The sequence below is a fragment of the Echinococcus granulosus genome, assembly GCF_000524195.1.
Source record: "Echinococcus granulosus chromosome Unknown EG_S00087, whole genome shotgun sequence".
Taxonomy (NCBI): Eukaryota; Metazoa; Platyhelminthes; class Cestoda; order Cyclophyllidea; family Taeniidae; genus Echinococcus; species Echinococcus granulosus.
In genome coordinates this window covers 143,062-169,367 of record NW_020170467.1, presented here as the reverse complement: position 1 = coordinate 169,367, position 26,306 = coordinate 143,062, and the positions used below count along the sequence as shown (strand labels likewise).

Below are 26,306 nucleotides of genomic sequence, written 5' to 3'. Positions count from 1 at the left end.
AGAATTTGAAGTCATTCTTGAAGAATAAAACAAGTGAACTGTTTTATCTGTAGCATAACTTGATTTTCTGTATGTGAACTCTTTAAAGAGGAAGAAGACTGCTTCACTACTTTATTCGGACAATTGCTTGCTTCTTTATTTTAGCCTAAGAATAATCACGTCCACTAAAACTGAGGTAGCGGTCAATTACAGGCCTGCCTATGATTGGATCAAGGAGTTCAGAAATATTTGGTTGTCTTTGAAGAATCCAGAAACTAGATAGCAATCGGCAAAAAGATTGCAGGAGAGTGGATTATGGATGCTGTTTGCTAACCATGCTCTAAATTTGTGGCAACCTCAAGGGCATAAAATTGTTTCCGCTGATAGAGGAGGACAAGCATCTTCCCTCCTCCACCTCAAGATGTTTATTTCCTATCCCAGACTCATTATCGGCAAAAGAACACCTCAAAAATTCAAATTGTAACGGTCAAGAGATTAGCTGACACGAGTACTCATCTGGTAAGGGCTACACTGTCAGTCTAAATAGGGAAAAGGGGTGAGCAGACGAGAGAAGTCATCCAAACCTCCTTGTAGAAAAGGTAAGTTAAGGGGTTCATAAAATAGATGTTTCTTCTAGCAATCTCCGTGTAAAAGAGTCTTCCACATTTAGAAATTCCGTCTTTCAAACCTTTCATTTTGCCTCTGCCTTTCAATTATAAGGTAAAAGGAGATGAATTTCGAGGTCAAACGGGTTGTGTGGAATTTGACTCCAATGGACGCCGAAGGAATGCCAATATCACCATTTTGGAAATGAATCAAGATGGGATTTTGGAGGTGAGTTTTGTATTTTAGGTATCGCATTGGTTGAAGCGGCCACTGCGGCAACCTGAAACCATTTTTCAAATAGACACAAGCCTGCAAACCCACTTTTAGACAAATTTGTCTCTAGAAGGGAAAACACAACAGAATCTTTAGCGGATGTAGTAGTACTCCAGAAGTGTTGGATAGTGAGTGCATCTTTTCCGTTTGTTCTCCATTTCTCATTACATTTTAATCCGTCAGTCAGTAAACAATCTAGGGTGACCGATATGCCCATATGGAAGTGGATTTATGACGTAAAGAAAAAGCTGAGAAGGTTTCAATCCTTTTATTTGCCTTCTTTAGCCAACAGATTAAGTGAGATCTTTTTGTGTAGCCCCAGCTTGATCCATCAATCTTTAAGTGATTTACTCAAAAAAATCGTTTAAAATGAATCTAAGTAGTATGGTTTCCTTTTACACCTTTGCTAAATGCTATAGCGCAGATAATAACAAGACGATCCTTCATTAAAACTCACTTTGTGAAGCGGTCAAGTCCTGACCACATCCTCCAGATTTGATGAAATCTCTTGAGATAAGGCTTGAAAATAAGGTTACGTATCTATAGGCTGAGTACACAATCGCATTCACTTGATAAGTTGCAACGAGCCATTTCAAAAAAGGGTGCCTAATAAAGTTGACAAAAACAAGCGGTATTATGGTGTACAAAAAGGTGGTAACTCAATGGTCTCTCCCTCAACAAGATATCATTCTATTGTTGTGCAAAGTTGGTTGAACATAATAGCGTAAACTTTTTGATATTTTTCTCTAGTATGGCTACTGGAATCATAAGGACAAGTTGGTTGTGACAAAAGAGTTCTCTACCACACAAGCTGAAATTTACAAGGAACTCAAGGATCAAGTTCTTCGAGTCGCAACCATTGAAGTGAGTTGTCTACCATACTGCCCAATATTTTGATCAACTAACATCCAAAAACATGAGATTTGTAATGTGTTTCCTTGCGAGATCTCACTAAGTTTGCTTTTTTTGCACAAATGTGACACAGGATTTTGGTAATATGGATCGTCACGTATGTGTGACGCAGCTAGCAAAGCTGTTTAAAGGGCCAAGAGTGATCAAAATGCAATGCGCCATAACAAATATCAGCATGTATCAAATTTACTCTCTTCACTGGGTTTTTAAGAAGAGGCTATCTGGAGTAAATGGTCAATGATGCAGCCCATAAATCTCACACCGGTCTTCGCTTCGAGTGTATGACAGAACGCCATTTGCTCCTAGCTTTGCTGAATATTCCACAAGCACCTTTAGTCTCCTATCACCAAAATGTAGGATTAGCTAACTGCTAGTCAGGAAGAACACTTTTGTGTGATTAATGATAAATACTATTTTACTCGGTAGTCTTAGCCAATCGTAGCGATGAAGTGACCGCAAGCGCTCACAAATCGCGCCTTTTATTAGCATATATAGCCCTCAAAGATTGGGCGAAAACACACATTTATTCTTCCTGAACTAAGCCTACTTGGTGTTTATTTTGTCTTTCAACTTCAGATAAATAGATTGTGAGAAACTGCTCAAGAACATATGCCACACATGTGCGATGCTGGCGACGAGCGTGTTTATGTGTCCTTTTTAAAAAATACACTTTTTGGAACCCTTTATGTAAATTACCCACCTTTAAATCGAACGTTTACAAGAAGTTTACAGGGAAAGAAAACCCAATTTCTTCTCCTTTCTTGGTCAACTGCTGTGCTGAAGAACTTTGAAATCTGAAAGATCTGCAGACGCAAAGTTCTGTATTTCGCATTGAAAATTGATCAAGAGTACAACGTAAACACTTTTCTTTTTGCATTTTAACAGGAAATTCCTTTTGTGATGTACAAAGGTCCAGCAGGCGAGGAAAAATCCAGCAATCCGAAAGACTGGCATGGATTTTGCATCGATCTCCTCGACGAATGTGCCGCAGCATTGGAATTTAATTACACCGTTCATCCAGTCACAGATGGTAACTATGGAACTGCAAAGATTATCAACGGACAAGAGGTCTGGGATGGCATTATTGGACAGCTGCAATTTCGCGTAAGGTGACACCCAAGTAGTCGGCCTCATCCTCCTTTTTGAAGAAAAACCGATCACAGTGGAGCAAATTCTAGCCAACTAGCTAATCCGAAGACTCAACCTTTCAATCAAATTTTTTTCTTCTCTTTCGTAGAAGGCTGATCTGGCCGTAGCCATGCTGACCATAAGCTATGAACGAGAACGAGTGATTGACTTTACGACACCATTCATGAATCTGGGGATAAGCATTATTTTTAAGAAACCAGAGGAGAAGCAGCCAGGTCTCTTTTCATTTCTTCGACCCCTTTCACCCACTGTGAGTTGATGCTTTATTTGCATTCTTTATTTTTCTTCCCAAAATTTCCTTCCTTTAGGGTAGTTAAGAAGGGTTTACATGAGACTTATCTTTCTGCACCTTTTAATGCGTCATTTGCAGTGTTGTGAGATAACCCTACTTGTCTTCTCCAGTTTACCCTAAAATCTCCCCATCCAAACCAAATTAAAACAGTCGACAATGTTTGAGCTTTTTAGGTCTACCTAAAATCACAAAATATTTAAAGGTTTGTTTTGAACTCATTTACCTCATTTAAAATCAGCTAGGAGATTTCCCCTTGAAATATCACTTTCTAAGCAAATACGGCGGTCTTGTAATCCCCTATTACTTCCCGGCTCTTGTTTTTGGTGTAGAGATTGTCTCGATTTGCTTATTTGTCCATCTTTTGTTTGTTCACTAACCTCTTACCGTACAAAGGCTGGGTACCTACTCCTCCAAGTTTCGTATAAGAATGGCCTTCCAAATATGCCAAGGCACTGGTGCACCTGTGGGGGACAAAATATCCACCTAGCCAGACATACATTTAAACACATAGCGTTTTACCAAAGTTATGGAAAATAAGACAGTACTTTACCTTAAGAAGTTAATCAAGTGCACAATCACCGCTCCTTTGAAAGTCATCAACAAACTCGAACAGACAAATACTTGTAAGGAATATTTAAATGTCATCTTCACCATGTTATATTAGAATTTCAGAATATTGTGCCTCCGTTTTCTTCCATAATAGAGACTTCAAGTTGACATCCATTTCTCCGCTGTATTTTTTTTTTGATATTTTTCTCTTAATGGCATTTATTAATGATGCTCAATAAAAGAATCAGGCTGAAAATAACTTTGTATAACAAGTAAACACTTTTTGAATTTTGTCTAATCCAATTTTTTAGCGAATCTTAAAATAGAAGCCAAATAACCTTCACTGTATCGTTTTGCTCTTTCGTCGCTCCTAAACTTTAAGAAAGATTATCTTATTCCTCTAATTGAGTTTTTTAATGGCTGGTGAAATGAATTCGGGGTTATGTAACGTCCTGATCCGTTGCCAAAGTCAGCATGGTATGGTGGAAAGTAAATCACGGGCGTAGAGAAGGGCTGAGGCGACTGAGATGGCTCCTGAGTCATATTGTTAGGCAAGGGAAAATCTTTCGGGACTTAAATGCCTGCAGGCGAAAGCCCAAGGCATCACAATTAGCTCATCAAATCAGCAAAGGCATGGGTCCCCCAACCCTCGGGGAAGAGTTCATTTAAATTGAAAACAAATTTATTATTGAAAATGGAAAAAGTCGTGCTTGCCATAAGTACAAGTTTTTAAAGATCTGGTGAAAGGTCTCCCTAAAAAAGGTAATGCGGGGCTATTTCAGACGTTTTCGGGCTTAATGCAGCTTCTTTCATACTCCGATAGTCACCTATAGCCAAGAAGCAATGCCACAGGGGTTTTCTGGATGATAGCCTGATCAGTAGAAGATGCTAAACAAGTATAATGTTCGTTTTGAGTTACAGGTTTGGGGCTATGTACTGATAGCCTACGTGGGAGTCAGCATAGGCCTCTTCTTCGTGGCTCGGTTCAGCCCTTACGAGTGGACCAACCCACATCCCTGCAATGTAGACTCGCAATTACTCAAGAATAACTTCAACATGCTCAACAGTCTGTGGTTTACTATAGGCTCTCTTATGCAACAAGGTAGGTGGTTTTATTCAATTCCGATTGGTTAATAGGGGGAAAGCTTTGCCCTTCTTAATATTTATGTTGATTTCGTGAGGTGCTTTTAAGGCACCATCGCAAAATCAACTAAAATATTTTTTTATAATTTATGCGTATTTTTTATATCCATTTTACACAGGAATTGGATTGGAATCTACGTGCTGGCTGTTGATTGGCTGAAAGAAATATGCTCATTTTTATAATTAATTTTTTAAAAAAATTGTTGAAGTTTTGGAGTGTCGAAAGAAGTCTTACACCATGGTTTTTTTACTTAATTGCTTTTATTGGCTGGAAAACGTCGGTTATACCAAGAGATTTCTTATTCATTGCATAAATCTTATACAAGGTTCTGACGCATTTTTTTACTATCAACAAATGAATAAAACTTTTATTTTTAAGCTAATATTAATTTAATTTAAGGTATTTGATTTTGAATTCTTAAAACAATCCACCATTGCCGTCAAACGGTTTTTCTTTAAAGAGTACAGAACACCAAATGGATTGTCGACAGATTGATCCAAATCTTTGCATAAAAAGATGCAAACATCCACAAGAATTTTACAAGACTGCATAAACTATACTATGTTACTGTAGCAGGATAAGCCCATAAGCCCAAGGGATTTTTTGCTCACTTGATAGGGACCCCCATTAAAACTAAATAAGGACTTACCTAGCTAGTTGTTGCCGTAATCATGAGATGATGTTGGCCACCATACTACCCATTTAAGAGACATCTTATTTCTCTCAGTAATTAAAACCCTTGATATATATCCAACCCGCTTCATGCGTTTAAAGTAATTCCCAAAATTTCTGGTCCAAAACGATAATTAGCTCAGAGGGTGTCCATTATAATGCTGAAAATATCCATTCGCACTCCTACAACCCTCACAAATTCAGTCCCTAGTTCCACTGATTTGCAGTGCTTGAGGAGGACGCTCCCAGCAAACATACCAGTAATGTCAAGGACTCAATGAATGTTAAAACTTGCACGGCCAAGGGTCATCAGCCAAAAAGGCATGCAACACTATATTACGCTATCGGCAGTGAGCTAAAATGACTGGATGGAGTAGTGAGTGAATAGCTGGCGATTGAAGGATGGGTGGATTAATGGATAGCTGTGCATATACAAATAGTAAAATAAGGAATAGTTAATTAATCATGATTTTGTTATCCACTTTTGGATATCCCGTTGCAACATCTATTGTTAATCAGGTGGAACGAAAAAAAGACTTTCTTCTCAACCCTTCTCTTATTAAAGGGTCAGACATTCTACCGCGAGCAACATCAACTAGGATAATTGCGGGATTTTGGTGGCTCTTCACCCTTATCATTATCTCCTCCTACACCGCCAACTTGGCCGCCTTTTTGACAGTGGAAAGGATGCAGGCGCCGATTGAGGATGTTAATGATTTGGCAAAACAGACAAAGATCAAGTATGGCACAAGGAGTGGCGGCTCCTCTGCGGCCTTCTTCGCAGTAAGATATATTTCTTTAAGTGTGCCCATAATTTTTAACAAAGTTCCATCCTATCCAAATTTCGCTTCTTTGCAGAAACACGTCAAATTTGAATTCCTACAGGCATTTCAACAAAAAAATTTTAGAAGGAGATTAATTTTTTTTAAAAGTTGTATTGTTGTCAAGGTGGAGCCCTATCTCATTAGATGCAAGGAAGAAGAATGTTGTATTTAGAGGAAATGTGTTACATGCTTAGAAGTAATTCGCGAATCTAGTTTTTTTCCACTGTGAGGTAATAGGATCATCATGTGATGGAAAAAGCCGAAAAAAAAAACTGACAGGAATTCGTTAGCCAATAAAAGATCACCCTAGTCATTTAGAATTGCTTATTGAGAAAATCTGAAATTATCAGTCCCGAAACATACCTGCAGTCGTGGTATGGAATACCACTATGGAAAAGGATGAACTACGGAGCCCACGTGGTTGACTAAATGTGTAAAGTAAAAGTCGCTGTTTTGCATAGCTACGTCTTCCTTTAAGTTGGTGTTGTAAAAACCACACGAGTCAGAAATGGCTGTCATTAGCTGTTCATAGAGGGTAGAGTTCATACAATCTCAAGTCCCACGTTTCATTGTACCCCGGCCTCTGTTGCCTTTATGAACTGCATTAAAAAGGGTGAGTCCATTGGCTTTTTACTACTCTACATTGGCCAACATTCTACAGTAAAGTTCAACTATCAAAAGCTATTCTTCAGGATGTCTGCCTAAAAGTAGAGCCATTTGAATTAACTAAATGGAGTCAATATTCTGCATCTAGTCTCCCATTCTTATTCAGCTGCTGCATCATTTTTGGCGTGAGTAACACATCTTCCAGAAAATGCGTATGTAGTCCCACTTTTTTGCCATTTAAATCTTTTAGGCCTGGTATCAGTACAGTTGTTGATTGCTTTCTTATGAATTGCATCAACTGAGTGATTTCCAGGGATAACTCTTCAGGTCATCCATCCATTCTCATCACCGGCAAAATACGATCGTGGCTGATGATAATCCTATTACCAAGTTTTGAGGTCTTTTAACGCTACAGAATGGCTGCGATTATCGCTGAGGACAAAAATCTCAATAAAATGCGACATTCCTTCTGAAGTTACATGATTACAAATGAACAATATTTCCGATTTGAAATAAGAGTCTCGGGGATCTGTTTATCGACTCGTTTTTGTTTCTGTGATCATTCTTCCGCAAGCAAAGAAGAATTCATTTAAAAGTTGTCAAATTTTAAAGAAAGGAACCGTCAAATGACTATCGGCTTTTATACAGAATGTCAAAAAGTTCCCCGCAGATGGTTAGTGAAAAATTTTCATTCAAATGGATGACAGTAAGAAACGATTTAAAATGGGTTTATAACGTAAAACTGATGTATCTATCAATTCTAATGAAAAAAATAATAGTAAAATACGTTTTGATCCTTGAAGGACGATTGGCTGATCAGTTATGCAAGATATTGCATCGACTCATCAAGAAAGTCGCCGGTTAATGAAGCCAGAGAGCTGAATGGACTCCCGTGCCTCAATCCTGATCCTAACTACGAGAGGAGAAGCATGAATTCTTCTAATTTTACCGTGTCACTTTTGCTAGGCGAATAGGCACCTTTGCTATTTCGCCTAGAAACCATCAATCTGGAATGAAGACAACAAAGACGTTTATAGATGAATCCCACCAACGGGGAAGGAATGGCGTACCCTAGGGCATCAGGCTTATCGCGGGCATAAATTTCTCCCTCCCCCTCTATGTACACTTGAAAGTTTTTAAAATAAGGCGCCCTTGCTGTCGATTTAGCTACAGTCACAACAGCTAAACGACGAAAAATTGGGACGGAGCACAGGCAAGGGGGATGAAGAGAAATTAACCATTAATGTCACATCTAAGTTAAGTCTATTTTTAGTCAGGTTTTCTCCCTTGCAAATGATATTAGACTAATGTGGACATAAGCCCTAAGGCATTTTTTTCCAACGCTTGTTTTTCTATTGCAGAGAGAGCGATCAATCGGCTCATTTTAATGGAATCCGACCATGATGAATAAGGAGAGTATCAGCATGTTCCTCACCCGAGTTTAAGAGGGAAATTGACCACCAGAGCACATTAAGGAAGTGGTTCCGTTTTAAGATATGTCGCTCAGAAACCAAAAAGCATAGCTAATTTTGAATCAAAGGAAGAATCGCATATTAAATTTTAAAGTATAGGTACCCTGCCTGAGACACGCGAAATGGTGTTAAAAACGACGCGTCACATATATGCGACACTGGTAGTAAACGCGTAAAAGAAAATGTTTGATCAAATGCAAACTATTCAGCCAAACAGATTTCACCAAAGCAAACTTAATTTCATTTATCTTTTATACAAAAATCCTGTTTGCAATTATCTGAATTTAAAAGGCATGTTGTTTCGAAATTTTTAAGGTCTTCTTGTCAGAATTATCAAAATCTTGTAAAAGTGCAAATCGTTCATTCTCTCATCGGTTCATGAATCACGATTTTGTTGGACTAGTCTAGTCGCATATGCGTATTTAAAATTTAATAACAATCCCTTCTAACCTTGACCTCAAAACTTGTGCGGTCTTCGGTTTGGTTTGCTGCATTGTCGCCATAACTTTTGGGAAGGAACCTGAAAAAGACACACTATTGTTTCAATTATATTTGTACCGGACAAAGACAAACATATGGAATTCCACCAGTACGGTACTCCTCATCTTCTTCCTCCCCATTCCCTCTTCTCCTCCAACCACTTCATAAGATGCCCCTTGAATCAGACACATCTGCTTCCAGCTTGCAGACCCATTGGCAGAAGGTGCGCTACCAGAACGCACTCTTCAAATGCTTCTCAAGAAATCATTTTGATTCTCTCACTGATTCGCTCATATACTGATGTATCATGCATCGTGTAGAAGAAGCACGTGCCACTATTGACGCGTCATTCGATGACGAACGTCTCCACAACTGGTAGTCATGCCTCAGGTGATTGGCACAACAATTGGTTTTCCACCCACATCAGTCGGCAGAGTAGCGTAATCTGTGAAGTAAGTAGATAGGTGATTACCAATTTCAGGAACACCACATGAGAGGCAATGACCCTCCAATGCAAATGCTGTTACTTCGTCCTTTATTTTATTCATCTTATACAAAGACGCTCCATTGGAAAGGTTCATTTGCTAACCGACTAACTTGGATATGATGAGAGGCATTTTCTATGTTGTGCCGTTCGTTAACACAGCGACCACATCAGCAGCTATCGCCAAACTTCCTTCTTACCCACAACCCTTCTGGGGCACGCACCACTTCAACCTCATACGACTCTACATGTTTTGTGTTTCTGTGGTGCATTGCAGAAGCAAGTATTCACTAGGTTTTATTGACTTCCTTACATGTTTACTTGTTTGCTCACCATAAATTGTAAGTAAGGAAATTTCTTCGTCGGAAACATTAAGGGCCATTGAATCAGAAAAAGAAAGGAAGTCCTATTCTTGAAAGGCCATCCAAGGCCTTACGTCACTGACGTTACATAATTTGCCGATAGGAAGACCTCACACCTTAAGTGAGGATGAAGTAGTAAGGAGGTACTGATTCCTTATGCTCTATTGTCGAAATTTTCCCTTAACATATATTCAGAGGGTTGTTATTGCCTTTTCTTGGCGTTAGCTATAAAAAACTGCATGATCGCGTGCAAAATCGGACGGCCACTTGAAAAAAAACAAAGGTGAAGCAAGAGCCGAGATTATTGGGACGAAGCCAACTTTTGTTTTTAAAGAAAAAAAGGGCTGCGAAAGATTGAATTTGCAAGCTTGTGCAAGGATTGTAGACGGGGTCGGTGATCATCTCAATGCAGAAAATATTTCAGGGATCCTTCTGCCGACATTTGTTTAATTCATTGTTCACAAGACAAGTGGTAGACAAATGAATCTTGTCCAACAAGGAGGATGAAATTATTGTCTATCCTACTATGATGCACAAAGTGTTCCACCACCGCAGAAGTTGGCGATTTTTCTCTCCAAAAAATGGGTAAAGTCAAATACTTCTGAAATGCTAAATTTTCATCATCCATATTAGCCATTGAGAGAAGGGAAGGAGGGAGATCACAACTTCATCGGAAAACCATTCCCTAATCAGAAAATTTGATGAAACACTCACATGACTCAGGGCTGTTGTCATCACAACTTTAAGGAAGTTTTCACCGAAAAATGAACTTTCGCCCTTTTTTAAATCTCTTAGGTCCCTTTGGAAACCTGGTGAGTGTAAAAACCAGCTTCAAAAGTTGGGGTCAATCCTCTTGCTTTGTAGTGTCTTGAACCCACCTCAGAGACGTAGTAAGGAAATCCCTTATTAGCATACGGAAGGGTCGGGGGGCTAGACAGCTACGCCGTGCTAAGACGAAAGTACAAAGTGAGCCGCTTGAAGGGCCCTCTTAGTTAAAGCAGCAATTAAATCAGAGAACTTTGAGATTCAAAATATGAGGTCTTAACCTCCCCCCTCCCTTTATTTTTTAAAAAATCTGTGATGCTTGCCAATATCACGGTCTCTGGAAATGATTTTGCCCAACGACTCCTTAAGCTTAACATTTTTCTTACTTCTTTAACTACAGCTGAAATCCATCCTCGGTCTTATCAACTTAGTCAAGTTTCTTAAGTACCGATGTTTAGCTCAAGGGAGACTGTTGACAAGTTTGGTCACAAAAACAGTGCCTTTTTAACATAATGCATGGAAGTATATTGTACTCCACCGTCCGGATTCTTCCTCGAAGTCATAATAAGTCAAAGTAGCAAGGAAGAACATGCTACTTACTAATGCAGAGAAGTGGTGAGAGGCTCCTATCATGGCCTGACGATCGTGCCGCACAGTTGAAACACAACCCGCATGAACTAAAGTGTCCGTGCAGTTAAACACAGTTAAACAACTGATCAACTCACGACAATATAATTTGTTTTGAGTTTGTAAAAAATCGATCGGTTTTTGAAACTGAACTGAAATATGCCGTTATTTGGTGTCAACTTGAGTCAAATTTTGCGAAATTCGATTTCTAGCTTTTGAGCAATTACCTCTAGTCCTTGGAAATCTAGCCATTCAAGTTGAGCGGTAGTTTGTGAATTTGGTCTGATGGGTCGATCCCTCCTGCTAGTTGTTGTGCGATTGGTCTCACCTTGCCAACAGCTTTTGAAAACATGTAGTATCGGCCTTCCTACCAGTACACCAATAGTTGACCGTTGACCCCTAGAAATCTAACCAATCAGTGTATCAACGCATGTGGCAGTATATGTCAAGCCAGAAGGGTGTGATGATCAACAATGCAACGGAGGCGATAGCACGAGTTAAAAGAGGCGGCTATGCCTACATTCTCGAGTCAACTATGAACGAATACTTCACTCAACGCAATTGCGATCTCACCCAAATCGGGGATAATCTCGACTCCAAGGGCTATGGAATCGGATTCCCACAAGGTCAGTTCATTCCTTCCCTTCGTGTGTATTGAGCGATTTAAAAAATTTCTTTTCCAATACTTAAGGTGATGAAGCGGTTGGCGGACTCTCAGCATTTGTGGTATTGGTCTCCCTCGGAACTACAACATACTCTTTTAGTTTACCGCTTTCGATTCCAAATCAGTTCTTGTGGCAGTCAAATTAGTGAGATTTTAATATTTTGGAACTTGGTTGACTGATACGATCTCCCGAGTAGATTTATATCCTTTTCTTTAAATGTCACAGGTTTCAAAGTTGCTGCCTGTTCTTGGGAATACTTTGCATTCCTTTTCCTTTAATTAGACGGTAGTTTATAAATCACTTCTCCAGTTAACCGCCTAGTCGAAATTAGGAAAATGCTTGGCTGCCATTATTGGACGCGACTTCAATAGCATTTCGGTTGGGAGCCATTGCAGCATACGCCTGTAGTTTGTGGCGTACATACTTGACATATGTCAAAGAAATCGAAATTTTTTTTCAATCGGGTCAGAGTCTATTAATACCTCCAGATATGTGACACCTAAAGTACGATCAGAAGACTTTGCCGTCTGTTGGAATCTTGATGCAACGGAAGGGCTGATGGAGCCATTGCTAGAAATGATGTACGGTACATCGTGCCTTCAATACGGTAACCAGAATGTGCGGAGAATGAAGAGCCCACGCAGTTTAATGTTGGAGTGTTACAGAAGTCACCAAAAATATTTTTTGCATAGGTTCCAAATACCGAGACGCCTTCACAGAGGTCATTCTGCAGCTTCAGGCCTCACAACGCTTGGAGCAGATTCGTCACTACTGGTGGCGTTACTACAATATCACTACACCATGCAGCGAAAAGGTGACTAAGAGCAAGGACACCAGTACTCTCGGTCTGGAACAGGTCGGCGGATGTTTTGTCATGATCCTCATTGGTCTTGGATCCTCCGTTCTTATCAGCTTGCAGGAGTTCCTATACAAGGTCTATCATCGTGTCACCATTACCAAGGTGAGCTGTCAAAATAGGGGGCATTAGCCTCATTGTTTATTCAATTTTTAAAGTCCCACATCTACTTAGTAGTACCTGATCAGTTTCCCCAACATGCGGTCTGATTAGCCTTTCGTGGTGACTTTTGTACCGTCTGTGTGTCCCTTAAAGAAGAATCCAGGTGTAAATGAATTTGGGATCTGGTTAAGTGTTCACGTGAGGAGGAAATGGAGGGAAAGTAGCAGCGTCTAAATGTGTACACTAAAAAGCAGCATGCTTTCGGTACATCAGCTCAACCCTGAGGCCAAATTATTTCGTAGGGAGCAGACTTGATTTAAAATGTCAACTACTTGTGGAACAATTCAGTAGTAGGCACTACTTTAAAGAAATCCCCAAATTCGTCAAGGGCAATAGTGTTTGAATGCATTTCAGTGATCATTCATCATCGTACCTCCAATCCCGGTAGTGTCGCATTTGTCTTGAAGTTGATAGTTAAGGCCATTATAAGAGCGTCATATTTTCCTCTCCATACTGGTTATCTGTATGACAAAAGGTAACGCAAAAAAATCCGTAAAAAAGCGAAGGAAACATCATGAAAAGGTTTTTGTTGAAACAGCCATCATTGAGACTTGCAAGTCCCCCTCAAAGAGGTGAAATGTTGTTACAAAACCCAATTTGATAAATCGTTTTGCTGTTGGAAACAAAAAGTCTGGTGAGGTGTTTTGGGGACAACACGGTGCCTTGCAGGAGTGGTGTGCGTAGTGCGCAAAAATGTCATTTGAAGATATGCAGCGGCGCGTTTGTTTGATTTATGGACTATGCAGTGTTGGTAATGCCTCTCGTCGCATCTAAGTTAGTCTGTTAACAAAAGAACCCTTTGCAATGGAGCATCAATTTTGAATTTCTCAATCTCATAGAACCGATTTTGATACAGTTCAAGGACATCGGTCAATGGTTTGGAAGGCTTTGTTCACAAAATTTGCTTGCATTCCTGAAGAAGGTTTATATGTGAATAAGACAAGCAGAAATTTGGAGTAAAATCAAGGGTCTTGAAGCCTTGCATCTACGTTACTTCTTCCTCATCATGCATAATGATTTGAAGCGAGACATCTTGTAATTAATAAATCCCTGATTGTGACAGGATTCCGGAATACTGACCAAAAGATGGAGGGTCCGAAACAATTTCAATTCTCTCGAACTAATTTTAATGTCTCAGAGTCAGATATTTTGCACCTAATATCTTCATCTGTCCGCTCTCAGCGTCCCTTCATAGAGGAGGCTGCTCGGGAATTCCGTTTTTCTATGGCTCGCTCAAGCACTCGAGATTTTGGTGCCGAATCGGCGCTACGTTTGCCGCCGCCACCACTACCATCACAATGCCTACCGCCAACGAAGGAGTGTCGCATGGCGGCTCTGGCCTACGCACCCTGCCTTCCTGCTGTGGTTCGGTCTTCTCCACCCCCGTCAGCGGCCGGTACAACGGGGAACGTGCAGGCAGGTATGAGGCGCAGTCGATCCAGCGATTCCCGCCGCCCATCGGCTTTGGAAGTAGCGCGAATGCATCGACGAGCATCGTGTCGGAGGCCCAGTTCACGCCACGTGCTAAAGGCCAGTCCACAGCCATCTCATGGTCAGTGAAAAGTTGCTAAAATAAGACTTAACTTTTAAATAATTAGGTAGACTGCTAACTTGTCAGATAGGCAGGTAAATGGAGGGTCAGTGAGTTAAACCATGAGATAGAGGGGTCGGTCTGAAATGAGTGAAATATCTAAATGATTAGGTGGATAGACGGATAACATGAAAAATACTTCACTTCCGATGCTAGTATTGATGGGTAGACAGACTTGTATAGAGGCGACTAGAAGAGCAGACATATATATGGAGAATCAGTCAGATCTGCTATGGCAGAAAATATAGAAATAAGAAAATGTAAGGAGGACGTGTTGATGTCTTCCATAGATGAACCAGTAGATACGCTGGAAGGGTGTCTAACAACATCTCAATCCATCCCTTTCATAGTTCCCCTTTCAGCCACTAGTAGTGAAGGTCCCATCAATTCCGCCAATGCGAATCCTGCTTTCATCTCCGACTCAACTCGAATCCTTCATCCAGTGAATGGTTGTAGCGCTCCCGTTGAAATTAACGCGCATCGCCCCATAGCTGTGAGTGGACTGTCGAACGATTTTCGTCGATATCCACCTCCACCACCACCAATGCCTCAAATTGGTTTCATCGTCAGCGCCAACGGTGACACCTACCCTCCGCCTCTAGGTGGTCCAGCTGGTAGAAGTTATGGAGACATTCGGGTGAAGAAATTCAATTGTTGAAGAAAGAAGTCACTGAGGTGGATATGAAAAGCATTCAAACAAATGTAATATGGCGCATATTCTTATGAGAGTAGACATGCCTACGAGAGTGGAATGAGGCTCAATCGCTTTGAAAATAAAATTTTCTTCTGTTGGGCTAAAAGTAATAAGACTTTTATTAAATGATGAATAAAAGAGGTCAAAGGGGTTTGAAGTAGAGTTGTGGATATGAGCGGCGATGTGAAGATCTGACACACAAAAGACTGAAAACGGACGAAAACATACGGAGGGTTTATTTTAAATTCACTGAGTAATGCGTAAAGTGAGTCAAAGTGAATTCTGCGCATCATTTACTATCTCCACATTTAATGTTATAGTACTTTAAGGATGATAAAATGCGCGGTCTTATTTATCATATTGCCGAGCATCAGACTTTTTGAAAACTCGAATTTGACGTCAAAAAACTGACTCATGGATAATTTCATTCAGTTCTCTACAACGTAGGAAAAGGGCATAGTCAAAAGTAACTTTGATTCATAGTTCCGGGAATGCATGCCAATTGTCAGTTAATTATAAAACCTCCAATTTTGCACTTATCTAGGTTATCAGCTTCATAAAAGTGAAAATGTAGAACATTGAATGGGGTTCAACTAGGACTTCCATAACTATGTTTACCGCAGTCATATTGGAACAAGCAAGAAAAACTCGGATTAAAACATAACAGTTACGAAAGTGCCATTCTTAGTAATAGTGAAGATTAGCTCTCACACTCTCTAATTCCCAGAAGGACTTGGCCAAACTTGTGTCTAAGCGTAAAGCCAAAATATCTACAGAATTGTGACTTGTGCTATCTTAAGTTCTAGTAATATGCTTTAGCGAATTATCTTGATATTGGTCTAGCCCAATAGTGACAAGACTGTGTATAATAAATGTCGGAAGGCTGACTACATTTAACGCGCCTAAGGATGTCGTCTCGGGCGCTCAAAAAACTGGTCGGCTCAAATACTTCGGAGGAGCCTGTTGAAGTGGAGGATGCCGAAGAATGGACACCTGCACCAAAGCAATCTATATTTTCCATGGTGAAGGCAGTTTTGTCCTATTTTACACGCAGACAAGATGTGATTGTATGCAGGTTTTATAACATCTTGTAGGTTGACATTCCGGAACTGATGGAAGGGGACGCACCTGATTCCGACAGCGACTCCGCCCAAGAAAAAGTCACGCAACAACCCTTCCAAACTCCAAAACGCAAAAAAAGGACAAAAAGGAATAAGAGGAAAGCCACTAAGTCAAAACTTGCAAGTGTGAAAAGTCGTAATTATTTTTCCCCGTTTAGAGCCCCGAAATCACCGACGATGACATCTTGTTAGAAGCGGCTCGACAAAGCTGCTCTAACCGGGAATTGTCAACTACTAAGGTGCCCGTAGCGGCCTCCACGCGACCCGCGGATCTTCTGGCTGTGAATAGAAAATTCCTTGACTACCGAGCTGAATTGCAGCGGAAGTTCGGATCCAGCTTGGCAGCGGGTGCTCGAGCACACTATTCTCTTCCGTTTGGTCAGCTGGTTCGACCAAAAGCCACGTGGCCCCCATTGGCTAAATGTGGTTTGGAGATGAAAACCTCTAGTGATACTGATGGTAGCTGCATGTTTGCGTTCGCACACAGCAAGGACTATTCGAAGCAACAAAAGGCTTTTTACGCTCTCCAGGATATGATGGACCCGAACACGCTTTCAGTGAGTGGTGATAAATAAAATTGACCTTGTTTTCACGGTAGTGGATCACCCTAGCTTTGTGATTAAAAGAACTGAAGGAATTGCATTTATAAAACTAGAAAATTTGTATTTTGGGCGATATGGTGGCAAAATTACCTGAAGAATCTACAAGAAAAGTACACCAGTCACTGCCACCTAATGTGCTCTCCAGGTGTCTTCATTTTATGTAAGTCCGATCCCATTGCATCCTTAGACTTATTAAATAATATAATTAGCAATGTAAAAGTGCTTTTGTGCTTGAATCTTCACCCTAGCTACTTTCTAAACCCTCCCAGAAATTACCAAGCATGGTTTTTTGTTTGTGACCGCAAACTCTAGACTAGAAATGCCTACCGTATACTGTCTATATGCCCTCGGAAAGTTTTGGCCCCTTCATGGTGTTAAAAATGGTGAAGACTGAAGGGAGAGTTATTTTCTTGTGTTAGGACGTCACCTGATCAACTCTGTCCGGCTTGGAGTCCAGTATATGCTGCTACTCTGGAGTGAGGATGACCTCTCATCTTACCGTAAATGACGTTATAGAAGGAGTGTGTTTACATTATGTGCTAAACGGACAAATGGTGAATGTACTGTGCAGACCGTTTTTAGTTGATCGTTAGTAGCTGAAGCAATTTTTACTCCTAGGGTTGGCTGGATGCATTGAAGCAATCCGCGATGTTAATGGCTGGTTGTTTGGGACGATCTGACTTGAATTCAGTCCGAAAGCAGACATCAGCAAGAGCCAGTCTGGCAAGGGATTTTTCATCATTTACTATGGTACACAATTCTTCACGGACAGGGTGTAGGTAATGGTAATCTTGGAGGTCAGCATTGAGGCTGGTTGAAAGATCAGCACAGACCCCGATTAGTCCATCGGATTTTATGATCACAAAGGATCTCATGAAAAATAGACTATCAGAGTCGAGACGTCTTCGTCTAAGACCCATTGAAGTTTGAGCTAACTTGAGATCACGAGGCATATGAGACCGGTCTCTTCGGCTAGAGCGCCATTGTAGCGTCAAAATGCATATGTATGAAGACCTATGTAATACAGCAATGACAAAGTCCGAATTGGAGAAACGAGGCAAAATTTTCACGAATTCTACCGACTGATAATAGGATGAATCGTATCGGACTTCGGATGGTGCTGTTTACTACCTGATCTAGGCTTAACTGGTTGAACCACTCGAGCCTAAGCAGGTTAAGTTTGGCCGTAGTGGTGTAACATGCTCTGATAAATAACCTTTTGCGAATGGAACCTCGGTGCTGCTGAATCAAGCAAACAATTGGCCGTATTTTGCTATTCGTATATGCATGCAAGCTAATCCTCTCAAGCCTGTTACGTTTTCCTACCGAGTTTCAACTTGATGGCTTTAGTCTGCATAAATGATTAACTTCCCGTTGACTTAACTCGCTGTAATCGTCGTTTATGAGCAGTGTTATAATTTCTAATGTAATTGCATTTGAGTAGTAGATGCGGTTACTTGGCACTACTGCTTCGGTACCTACAGTTCTTGCAGATGCATCTTTTGGTACCCATTTAGTTACAATTACAATCGCGATGAATAGATCACTTCTGGAGCTGATTCACGAAAACAAAAGAAACTTCTACTGGGAAGGCGAGTGTAGGTGTTAGGTTTGCATACTCCGTGATTCTTTGCAGTCTCACTTTCGGTGCAATGTGTGGTAGATGGGTGCCTAGCCGATTGATGGAAGTTTGATCTTAAGTACGAGTTCTCCCATTGTGAGGAGGTGTGTGTTTTTCTACGTCACAGAGGGTTTTGCTTAAAAAGTCATATCACTTGTTAATCAAATAGGTAGAAAATTTACACAAGCTCTCTATCAATTGCGTTATTCACTCAGAGTAACTTGGATTATGCTTATTTCGTAATCTCAGATGGTCCTCTCCAAAGCTCCCTACCATGTGGACACCTTACTACACCTCAGCGACTACCTAATGCATCAGGACCAATCTGAGGTGGCGGTGGACATGATAGAGCGCGCTCTCTATGCCTGTCAATCGGCATTCCATCTGACCTTCAACTTCGCTACTGCCTCCTGCCGTATGGACTACAGGGTGCAAGAGAATCGAAGCTTCTTCGTTGCCATTTTCCGCTACCTCTTCTACGTTGCCTCGCGAAGTTGTTATCGCTCGGCTTTGGAGTATAGCAAGGTGCTACTTCTGTGAGTTAGGCCGATTGAATTGCGCCGATTTTAGCGCTTAATGATTTGTGACAATCTATGCTATGCTATTTGAAGGCTGGAGAGAGGGATTTGTAATTGATCGTGTCTAAAGGGGTCATGTGTCCAGTTCTCCCTCGTAGAAAGGCTAAAGGCTTTTGTTAAAGTCGGAAAAGAATGACGCTCTATCATGCGCTAAGTACTGTGGGTAGACGATCGGTTTACCTGGGACACGCTTGTCTCCGCTGGCTTGTGCATGCATTGTGGGAATAAGCCGTCTATGGATTTTGAATTTCGAAGCTGTCTGCATTACTGGTTTGATGAATGCAGAGCGCTCCAGATGCCTAACCCATCACACCACGAACACGAGGAATTGAGGATCTCCAAGATTATTAGATAACTAACTGTTGAAGACATCAGGGGGAAGCTGAATGTGAGACTAATGGGTCTATTAACGCTCTCGGTTTCATGACAGCTTTAAGTTTATTTAATTATGCTTGCATGCAGGCAACTGCTGGTAGAAGATACGTGATTCGTCTTCACGAAGCATTATCCCAGGTTAATTTAACTAAAAGCAGGGAAACTTTGACTCAAGACGATTTGCCAGTGCATCTGAACTATCCTGGGCCGACTCACTTCACTTCTTCATCTTTTCTGAAATTCTGACTTCCGAGGTATCTGTTAGGGGTCCAGGTTTCGTTCCACGTATCGGTATGATCTAGAAAATCCTGAACTTTCTTGTCAAAGCGCTCCATAAATTCAGTGAGAGACTCAACTATTCTGTGCTAGTCAAAAGCTAGAAGCCGTCATGGTGCCAAGCACAGGCTAACCGTCCCAAAATATACGCTAATTACTAGTTGTACGCGGATGACACACTTGACAAATAATACTGCGACTTTTTGAGGGCGTGTGAAACTAAAAATCTCAATTTAGGTTGGAACTCGCTGTATCTAAGTTATCACTCCTCTCTCTAGGCTAGATCCAGAGAATGATCCACTAGCAATCATTCTAGCCATTGACTTCTTGGCCATTTCAACGGAAGAGTACGAATTTCTCATCAGTTTCTACGATACCTGGAATGTAAGTTGGTTTGAGCTTGTAGAAGTAGGCGATGGCTGCTCGCTATCACTATTTCTGTTTCCTCTTGTAGCCAAAGCGGAACCTCAACCTTCTCCCAAACTTTGCCTTTTCGATGCCTCTCGTGCGGTGGTTGCAACGAAATCGACTGCGCAAACGAAAACAGAGTGAAGATCTCCTTGATTCCGACGAAATTGATAAGATGGTGCGTGATGCTTGTTATCATATCGTTTCGTTGCAAAACAATGGGTCTAAGGTTGCTAAAATATTGTTTTCAGAATTGGGGCTGGATATGGTTGTGTCTCAGTTCACTACATTGCCATCTCCGTCCGATAAACAGGCTTCTCTTGCAGATTTTTGGCAACAGTTGTCACTGCCACAATACCGATGGCCAAATTTATGCGTTAATTTCACTTAAGCGAAAGGAGCACCGTCCTGTTGTATTTTGAGCATTGGAAGTAGGAGGTTTGTCGTTGTGAGAATAGGCCTTATCTAGTTTCATTCCACACATTCTAGTTGTACCGGATTATCACTAATAGTGATTGTATCTCCAACAGATCATTTGCCGCGAATAGATTGGTAGGGTTTGAAACTACAAAGTAAACGTAATCTGTTGTTTTGAGCTACGGAAAGTTCCATCTATTTTTTGTCACATTCTAGCTGTAATACACCTAGACGCTTTGTGCATACTGATGAACCTGTTAAGGACATAGAATAAAGGAATTTGACCTAGTTACATTGCCTTGAATCTAACGTACGTATAATTTATTTGTTTGCATGATTGTCAAGCTTTGAACTTATAAAAAGAGATTTCTTTTTCGTTTATAGCTTCAAGATGCTCTAATCATGTTTCCCGGTTTTCTTACCCGTTTGATGCATCAAGTCAAGGTGGGTGGGACCGACAACCTGGACAAGTCAGTTCTCTTTGGCAAGGAGATTCGTCTCTCGTAAGTCTGCCTATTTCCGTTATTTTCTTACCGAAGGCTGAATGATGTTTCATAGCGTTGAGGTACGCCAGTCGAGAAGCATATTTATGAAAAACCACTATCTTAGCAAGGCAATATGGTTCCTTTTTATTGCTTCCCGTCTTGTTTTCTTTAGTGTATCGCATTTACCCACTATTAAAATTGCTTTGAACGAGTTTTATGCTCAAAAGTATCGGATGACCTCAAAAGTCATTGCAGTTTCCGGCATGGCTCACTGCGTTGCCTTGATGTAACTTTGTGGATTTTAGAATACTCGTGATTGCTTACATGGATGCATCATGAAGCGTAGGCGTGCATTCTCCACCATTATTTGTTATTTTAAACCCTACTATTATTAAGTGTGGGTTTGCCTTATCAGCTTGTTTGCCTTACGAACCCAGTTTCACTCAGTCCCAAAACCATGAAAACCGCCCTTCAGATTTGTGCAACATTTTTGGGAAGGCGTAGTCACAGAATGCCTCATAAACAAGGTAAACAATTCGATCGTGACAAGGAACCACTCAAAGATGGGTCACGCTAAGGAAGATCTTCTATTCTTCATCATGAAAAGAGAATGACGTGATCATTGACATGTCAACACCCCTTGAATCGTGCTAGACATAAGTGGTCGAACGATTCATTTACACCGACAACAACAGGCAAAGTGGTGAATGCTTTGAAACAGCTGGATCTGAACTACACACGTTAACAGATAGCAATAGGCCTAAAAGACCTTCAATTTGCTCACCAATTCACCCTACATAAACATGTCATATATTTTAGTCTGTTTGCTGACTGACAGGTGGCAAAAAAGGGCTTTTTTTATTCCAGCTTTTTCTAAGCGAACGTCTGCAACATTGACTACCTCCAAGCTACCCACTCTTTGCTCCACAATTCCAGGGTGGGCATCCTTTTGTTTTCACAAGCTTACGCTTGATTTGCGTGGGGTACACTTCAAACGCAACTGTTCACTATGAATTGTTAACTTGACGAAATCGCACATTTACAACTGAGACCTACTTACTCTCCACAACCTGAACGTGCGCAATAAAACTTCTTCGTACTTGGACAGGGCTATTCAATTGATCGGAATAGAGTCCAGCTCTAACAGCACAATATAACGCCATATCTAATATCGCAAAACTGGCCTGTGAGAATATTCCTCCCTTTGATGATCATTGCCTTTGCCTTGCATTAGGCAATCCCTTACGAAATAGACATTCCGAAGACTAAGCTAGTGATTAAAGTGGAGGTGACTGGAGGTTAGATTTTTTATTCGAAATCCAAGCTTACGCAGGTGGAGTTCGGATAATTATGATTTGTTGCGAAAAAGAGGTAAATTATAACGGGAATCTTTATTTCAAAGATAAAGTATCTGGAAATACTTTCTTGAGTTGTTTGACTTTTCGTACCTGATTACCTCCTTGCCTCGTTCTGATCCTGCCGCGATTCCAATCGGCTTTTTGGGTTTGGTAGTGTAGGTAATGCCCGGCTTTCGACTCTTATTCGTTCGCTGTTTTTCTAAGTATTTAGTGGGTTATTTAAAATCGTTCGATGAAATTGTCACTGAATTGACAAATGGGAGTTAAAATTTAAGTAGTTATCAAGTTACTTCGATTTCACTGAGATTTCCACATTCCTGTCTCCCCAGTTTCGGCCGTCTGTGTTGTCTGTGTAATACTTATTTAATTCGTCAATGAAAGCTTTCATAGTCTCTGAAGGGTTGTGTCGAGTGTATTTAATCAATTTTAATGTTCGAGCTTCTCTCGAAGGATTTACAAGGCGCAAGAGCCTTAAAGCAGATCTACTATTATCGTGTACAGAAGAACTGCGAGGGAGTAATATGAATGTCGATTTGTGGGAGTCTGGAAAGCCGGTTAATTTGTCAGGCTCTGTATAGAATGCCATTCACCTTTAGGTTCTGGAATGGTGGGATCTAAGTATTGTGGAATATGCTTTGGGGGACTTGGGTGCTCAGATTGTCCTCAAAGAAGTTATGAGCTGAAGGCGTCTGAAAACAGCCCATATATAAGCAAAAAGTGCTTTTGTATCCAACCACGACATTTTGGCTTATAAAAAAACCTTAAGGAGTGTAAGGTGCACTCATTCTTCTGAATGGCCTGTTGCTATGTTTGTGCGCTTATCCCATCAACTTTTGACTGATATCTGGAAAGCTTAGAACAATTTTTCAATGCATCCTGCTGAAGATTTGTTTCTTCTGGGTTGAGTGAACTGGGGGCGGAATCACCGTAGCCGGAATTACCGTTGACAACCACACGACTGAGTGTCCCATTAACGTGCCGTAATGTGCTTGAAGTCTTCTTTGGATAAGTGTATCCACGGATTTTCAGCTTTTCCACCATTCTGTTGCATCCCTCCACGCACGCACTACTATTACTCTGTTACCTTTATTAGCGGTGTCTGGATTGACGTCGCCTCCCACACACGAAATGTGTTCGGACTATCAGTGTGTAAAAGGAAAATGTGGTATTTACTCTCGTTTAGTGCCATCACGGTCGCATGCCTTTTTGTATATGCGTGTGAAATTAAAGTTCCTAGTTTGTGGTGAAAACTCCCATACTGCAGTCGTGGCTAACTCCGTTCATTTCACTCTTCCAAAACTAGTTAAAATGCTAGAGGAATCACGGACGGAAATAGAAATAGGAGTTATACACAACAGGTGCGGAGGTCATATCGCAATATGACAGATGTCTGGACGCACTATGTTCGTAGTGATTGCTATTCCTCCTCCCTGTAGGGAAAGTGAGAGTTTGAGTCGTCTGCTCGACCTCTATGTGTCACAGTCGCGCTATCACTGGCAGGAGCCCGACGTCCTCCCCTGGCTGGAAGCCAATGTGGTGGTGGTTCTCGGTCTCGTGGAACCCATTGTCGTTGACGCTGATGACGCCTCTACTCATGGGCGCAATGTCCAACCGGACGAACGGCTCGTTGTTTACTCAGAGAGGTGGGTAGGCGGGCGGCTGATAGTGGCATTTTCAATTGATTTTAAATCACCCAATTTGGCTTTTTTAGAAGTCTGCAAATGTGTAATGTTGTTATTTTTTAAAAAAGCTTTATTGTGAGTTTTGATTGAGTCCATAATGTTCTCAGGTCATGGCTTAGCGTCCGAATTCATTCTGAAGACGTTAATAGACGTACGAGTCTGAAGTAAGGTTTATTACTAACCAACAGATGAGCACAGAGAATGTCACCATAGAAGAGCGAATTGCGGATAGCTGATGTATTTTCAAGGCTCTGTTCTTGGGACCCACTCTTTCCATATTACAGACGAAAGCGGCTCTACCCTCAACCACCTCGCAACATTCTTCGCTATATCTTTCTTCGAGATCTTCCTGATGTCCCTCCCCTTGTTCCTCCGGTAAAACATCTGAATATTACCTCCTTTTATTTTAGCGCGGCTAATTGGGAGGATCACTAAGCAGGATTATATTGATGGTTTGTGCTTTAGGCCTTTGCCAGCCAACAAATCTATCCGCTGGACCCCTTCCCACCCGCTGATTCCATCAACACGTACGATCCGGAGGCTGAAAGGTGAATCATTTACAGGGCACTTCGAGCCCTTCGATTTTGTTAAAGACAAAGTACAAGTGCTAAGAGAGAGGAATGCGTTTATTTTTCAAAATGGTTCCCCGCTACATATATACGCATCTCAGTAGCATTCAATTTGTATTAGAAGAATCGATGTGGAAAGACTTGTCAGTATCGCTGGGACTTTCTAAGACTCAATAAATGCCGAGCTTTTGAAATCGCAGAACGTTCATGAATGGATCTGTCAGTATAGAGCTTTATCTTCATCATTGCTAATCATCTTGTTCACTGGTGTCCAAATTGAGTACCCCCTCAACACGATGCGTGCTCGGGCTCAATACGTATCACAGTGCGCAGTCCCGGCACGTTGCGACGCCTTTTCACGTGCATTTGTCAAATTGAAATTTTTACTTTCTGTCTTCTTTTATGAGATTTTCACCGTATCCCTGACTTTTCATTTTTATTTAGGCGACAACGTGGAGACACGGAGGGTGGGATCATGGGTTTCTTAAATACCCTTTTCTCCACACTGTGGCCGACTGTACCATCGCGAGAAGAGGAAGTCGCTGATTTGAACGCCATTTTGGCCCAATTCGGTCTCGCGGTGGTGGTAGAAGAGGTAGATATCGACGCAGAGGCGGCGGAAACAGAAAATGAGGTACCCCCTCATGAATTTGATTAGCGGTGATATCTGTCAACTTATCATCCTCCTTATGTGCGCAATTGTGAATAAATTGGAGGCGCTCAACAGCTATCATTCTCTCCTTGTTCGTTCTCTCCGTACGGGTTAGTTGATAGCTGATTATCAAAGTGGGGAATGTCCACTACAGCTGCATGGTTTGGTCTTCAAGAGACCAGCTCGGGCTGCTTTTGACTATTTCGTCTGAACGGTAGCGGCGTTGCTCGCACCGATTCACAATCGTAGTCACCGACTAACCAAGCCGTGTCAGGAAGCTATCTTGCTATTCAATGAACCCGAACCATTCTACGATGCAGCGCTATGGTTCAAATGAAGACAAACTTTGAGATTGGTAAGACTTCTCATGACGGAGACTGTGTTCATCTAGCTACCCCGCTATCCTGCCCCTTATTCTGTCTAGTCCACTTTTATAGCTCGTAGTTGTTGAATGAGTGCCACCGAAAGTGGTCGTAAGACTGTGCTTAAGCACCATGTTTGTCTCCGGCTGCTAGCTGCGTCCTGAAATGCTTAAGAGGCAAATTACGAGGATGGAACTTCGGCCATCTCCGGAATGCAATTTCATTCTCGATCCATCTGCACAAACCGGGTCCATCCTTCCACTCACCCCTAACACCCATATTCAATGCACCCATTTGTCCTTGATTTATTTATCCTTAACCTATATGCTGTTTGCTCGCTAAGGAGGCCTAGTCATCTAGGTCAATTCGTGAACCTGTCTAAAGTAACCCAGTGGCTGCTCCGACCCAATCTTGACTAAAAATAGAGTTTGAGTTCCCCTTTATTGATCTTACGTTGTCAGAGTTACCTTTTGTGTTACAAACTGGGGTATCAGTTGTAAACTAGGGCACCAAGCTCCGAGTTGTCTCGATCCCATCGAGGACCGCTAACAAGGTAATCGATGGTTAATGTAGCGTCCCGAGACTTCCCTGAAGACGAAAGAAGACACAACACTCGGGCATAATATATATATATAT

The 26,306-nt window shown here is 41.3% G+C and overlaps 2 protein-coding genes across 2 annotated transcripts; both read left to right on the top strand. All coding sequences in view use genetic code 11, as the record gives it.

Moving 5' to 3' along the window:
• Positions 1 to 789: 789 nt before the first annotated feature.
• Positions 790 to 15,128, top strand: EGR_07800 (Glutamate receptor, ionotropic kainate; the record flags this gene model as incomplete). The annotated part of the gene is made up of 11 exons (XM_024497049.1): positions 790 to 813; positions 1,609 to 1,722; positions 2,656 to 2,874; positions 3,008 to 3,169; positions 4,682 to 4,862; positions 6,142 to 6,359; positions 9,279 to 9,410; positions 11,600 to 11,822; positions 12,554 to 12,822; positions 14,062 to 14,431; positions 14,833 to 15,128. 11 exons carry the CDS (start codon positions 790 to 792, stop codon positions 15,126 to 15,128), a joined length of 2,208 nt encoding a protein of 735 aa, XP_024348537.1.
• Positions 15,129 to 16,072: 944 nt separating this feature from the next.
• EGR_07799 (Transcription factor 25) lies at positions 16,073 to 25,314 on the top strand (the record flags this gene model as incomplete). The annotated part of the gene is made up of 11 exons (XM_024497048.1): positions 16,073 to 16,186; positions 16,259 to 16,411; positions 16,444 to 16,842; positions 18,758 to 19,044; positions 20,016 to 20,121; positions 20,192 to 20,323; positions 20,947 to 21,065; positions 23,842 to 24,048; positions 24,372 to 24,462; positions 24,553 to 24,635; positions 25,101 to 25,314. 11 exons carry the CDS (start codon positions 16,073 to 16,075, stop codon positions 25,312 to 25,314), a joined length of 1,905 nt encoding a protein of 634 aa, XP_024348536.1.
• Between the last annotated feature and the right edge of the window lie 992 nt (positions 25,315 to 26,306).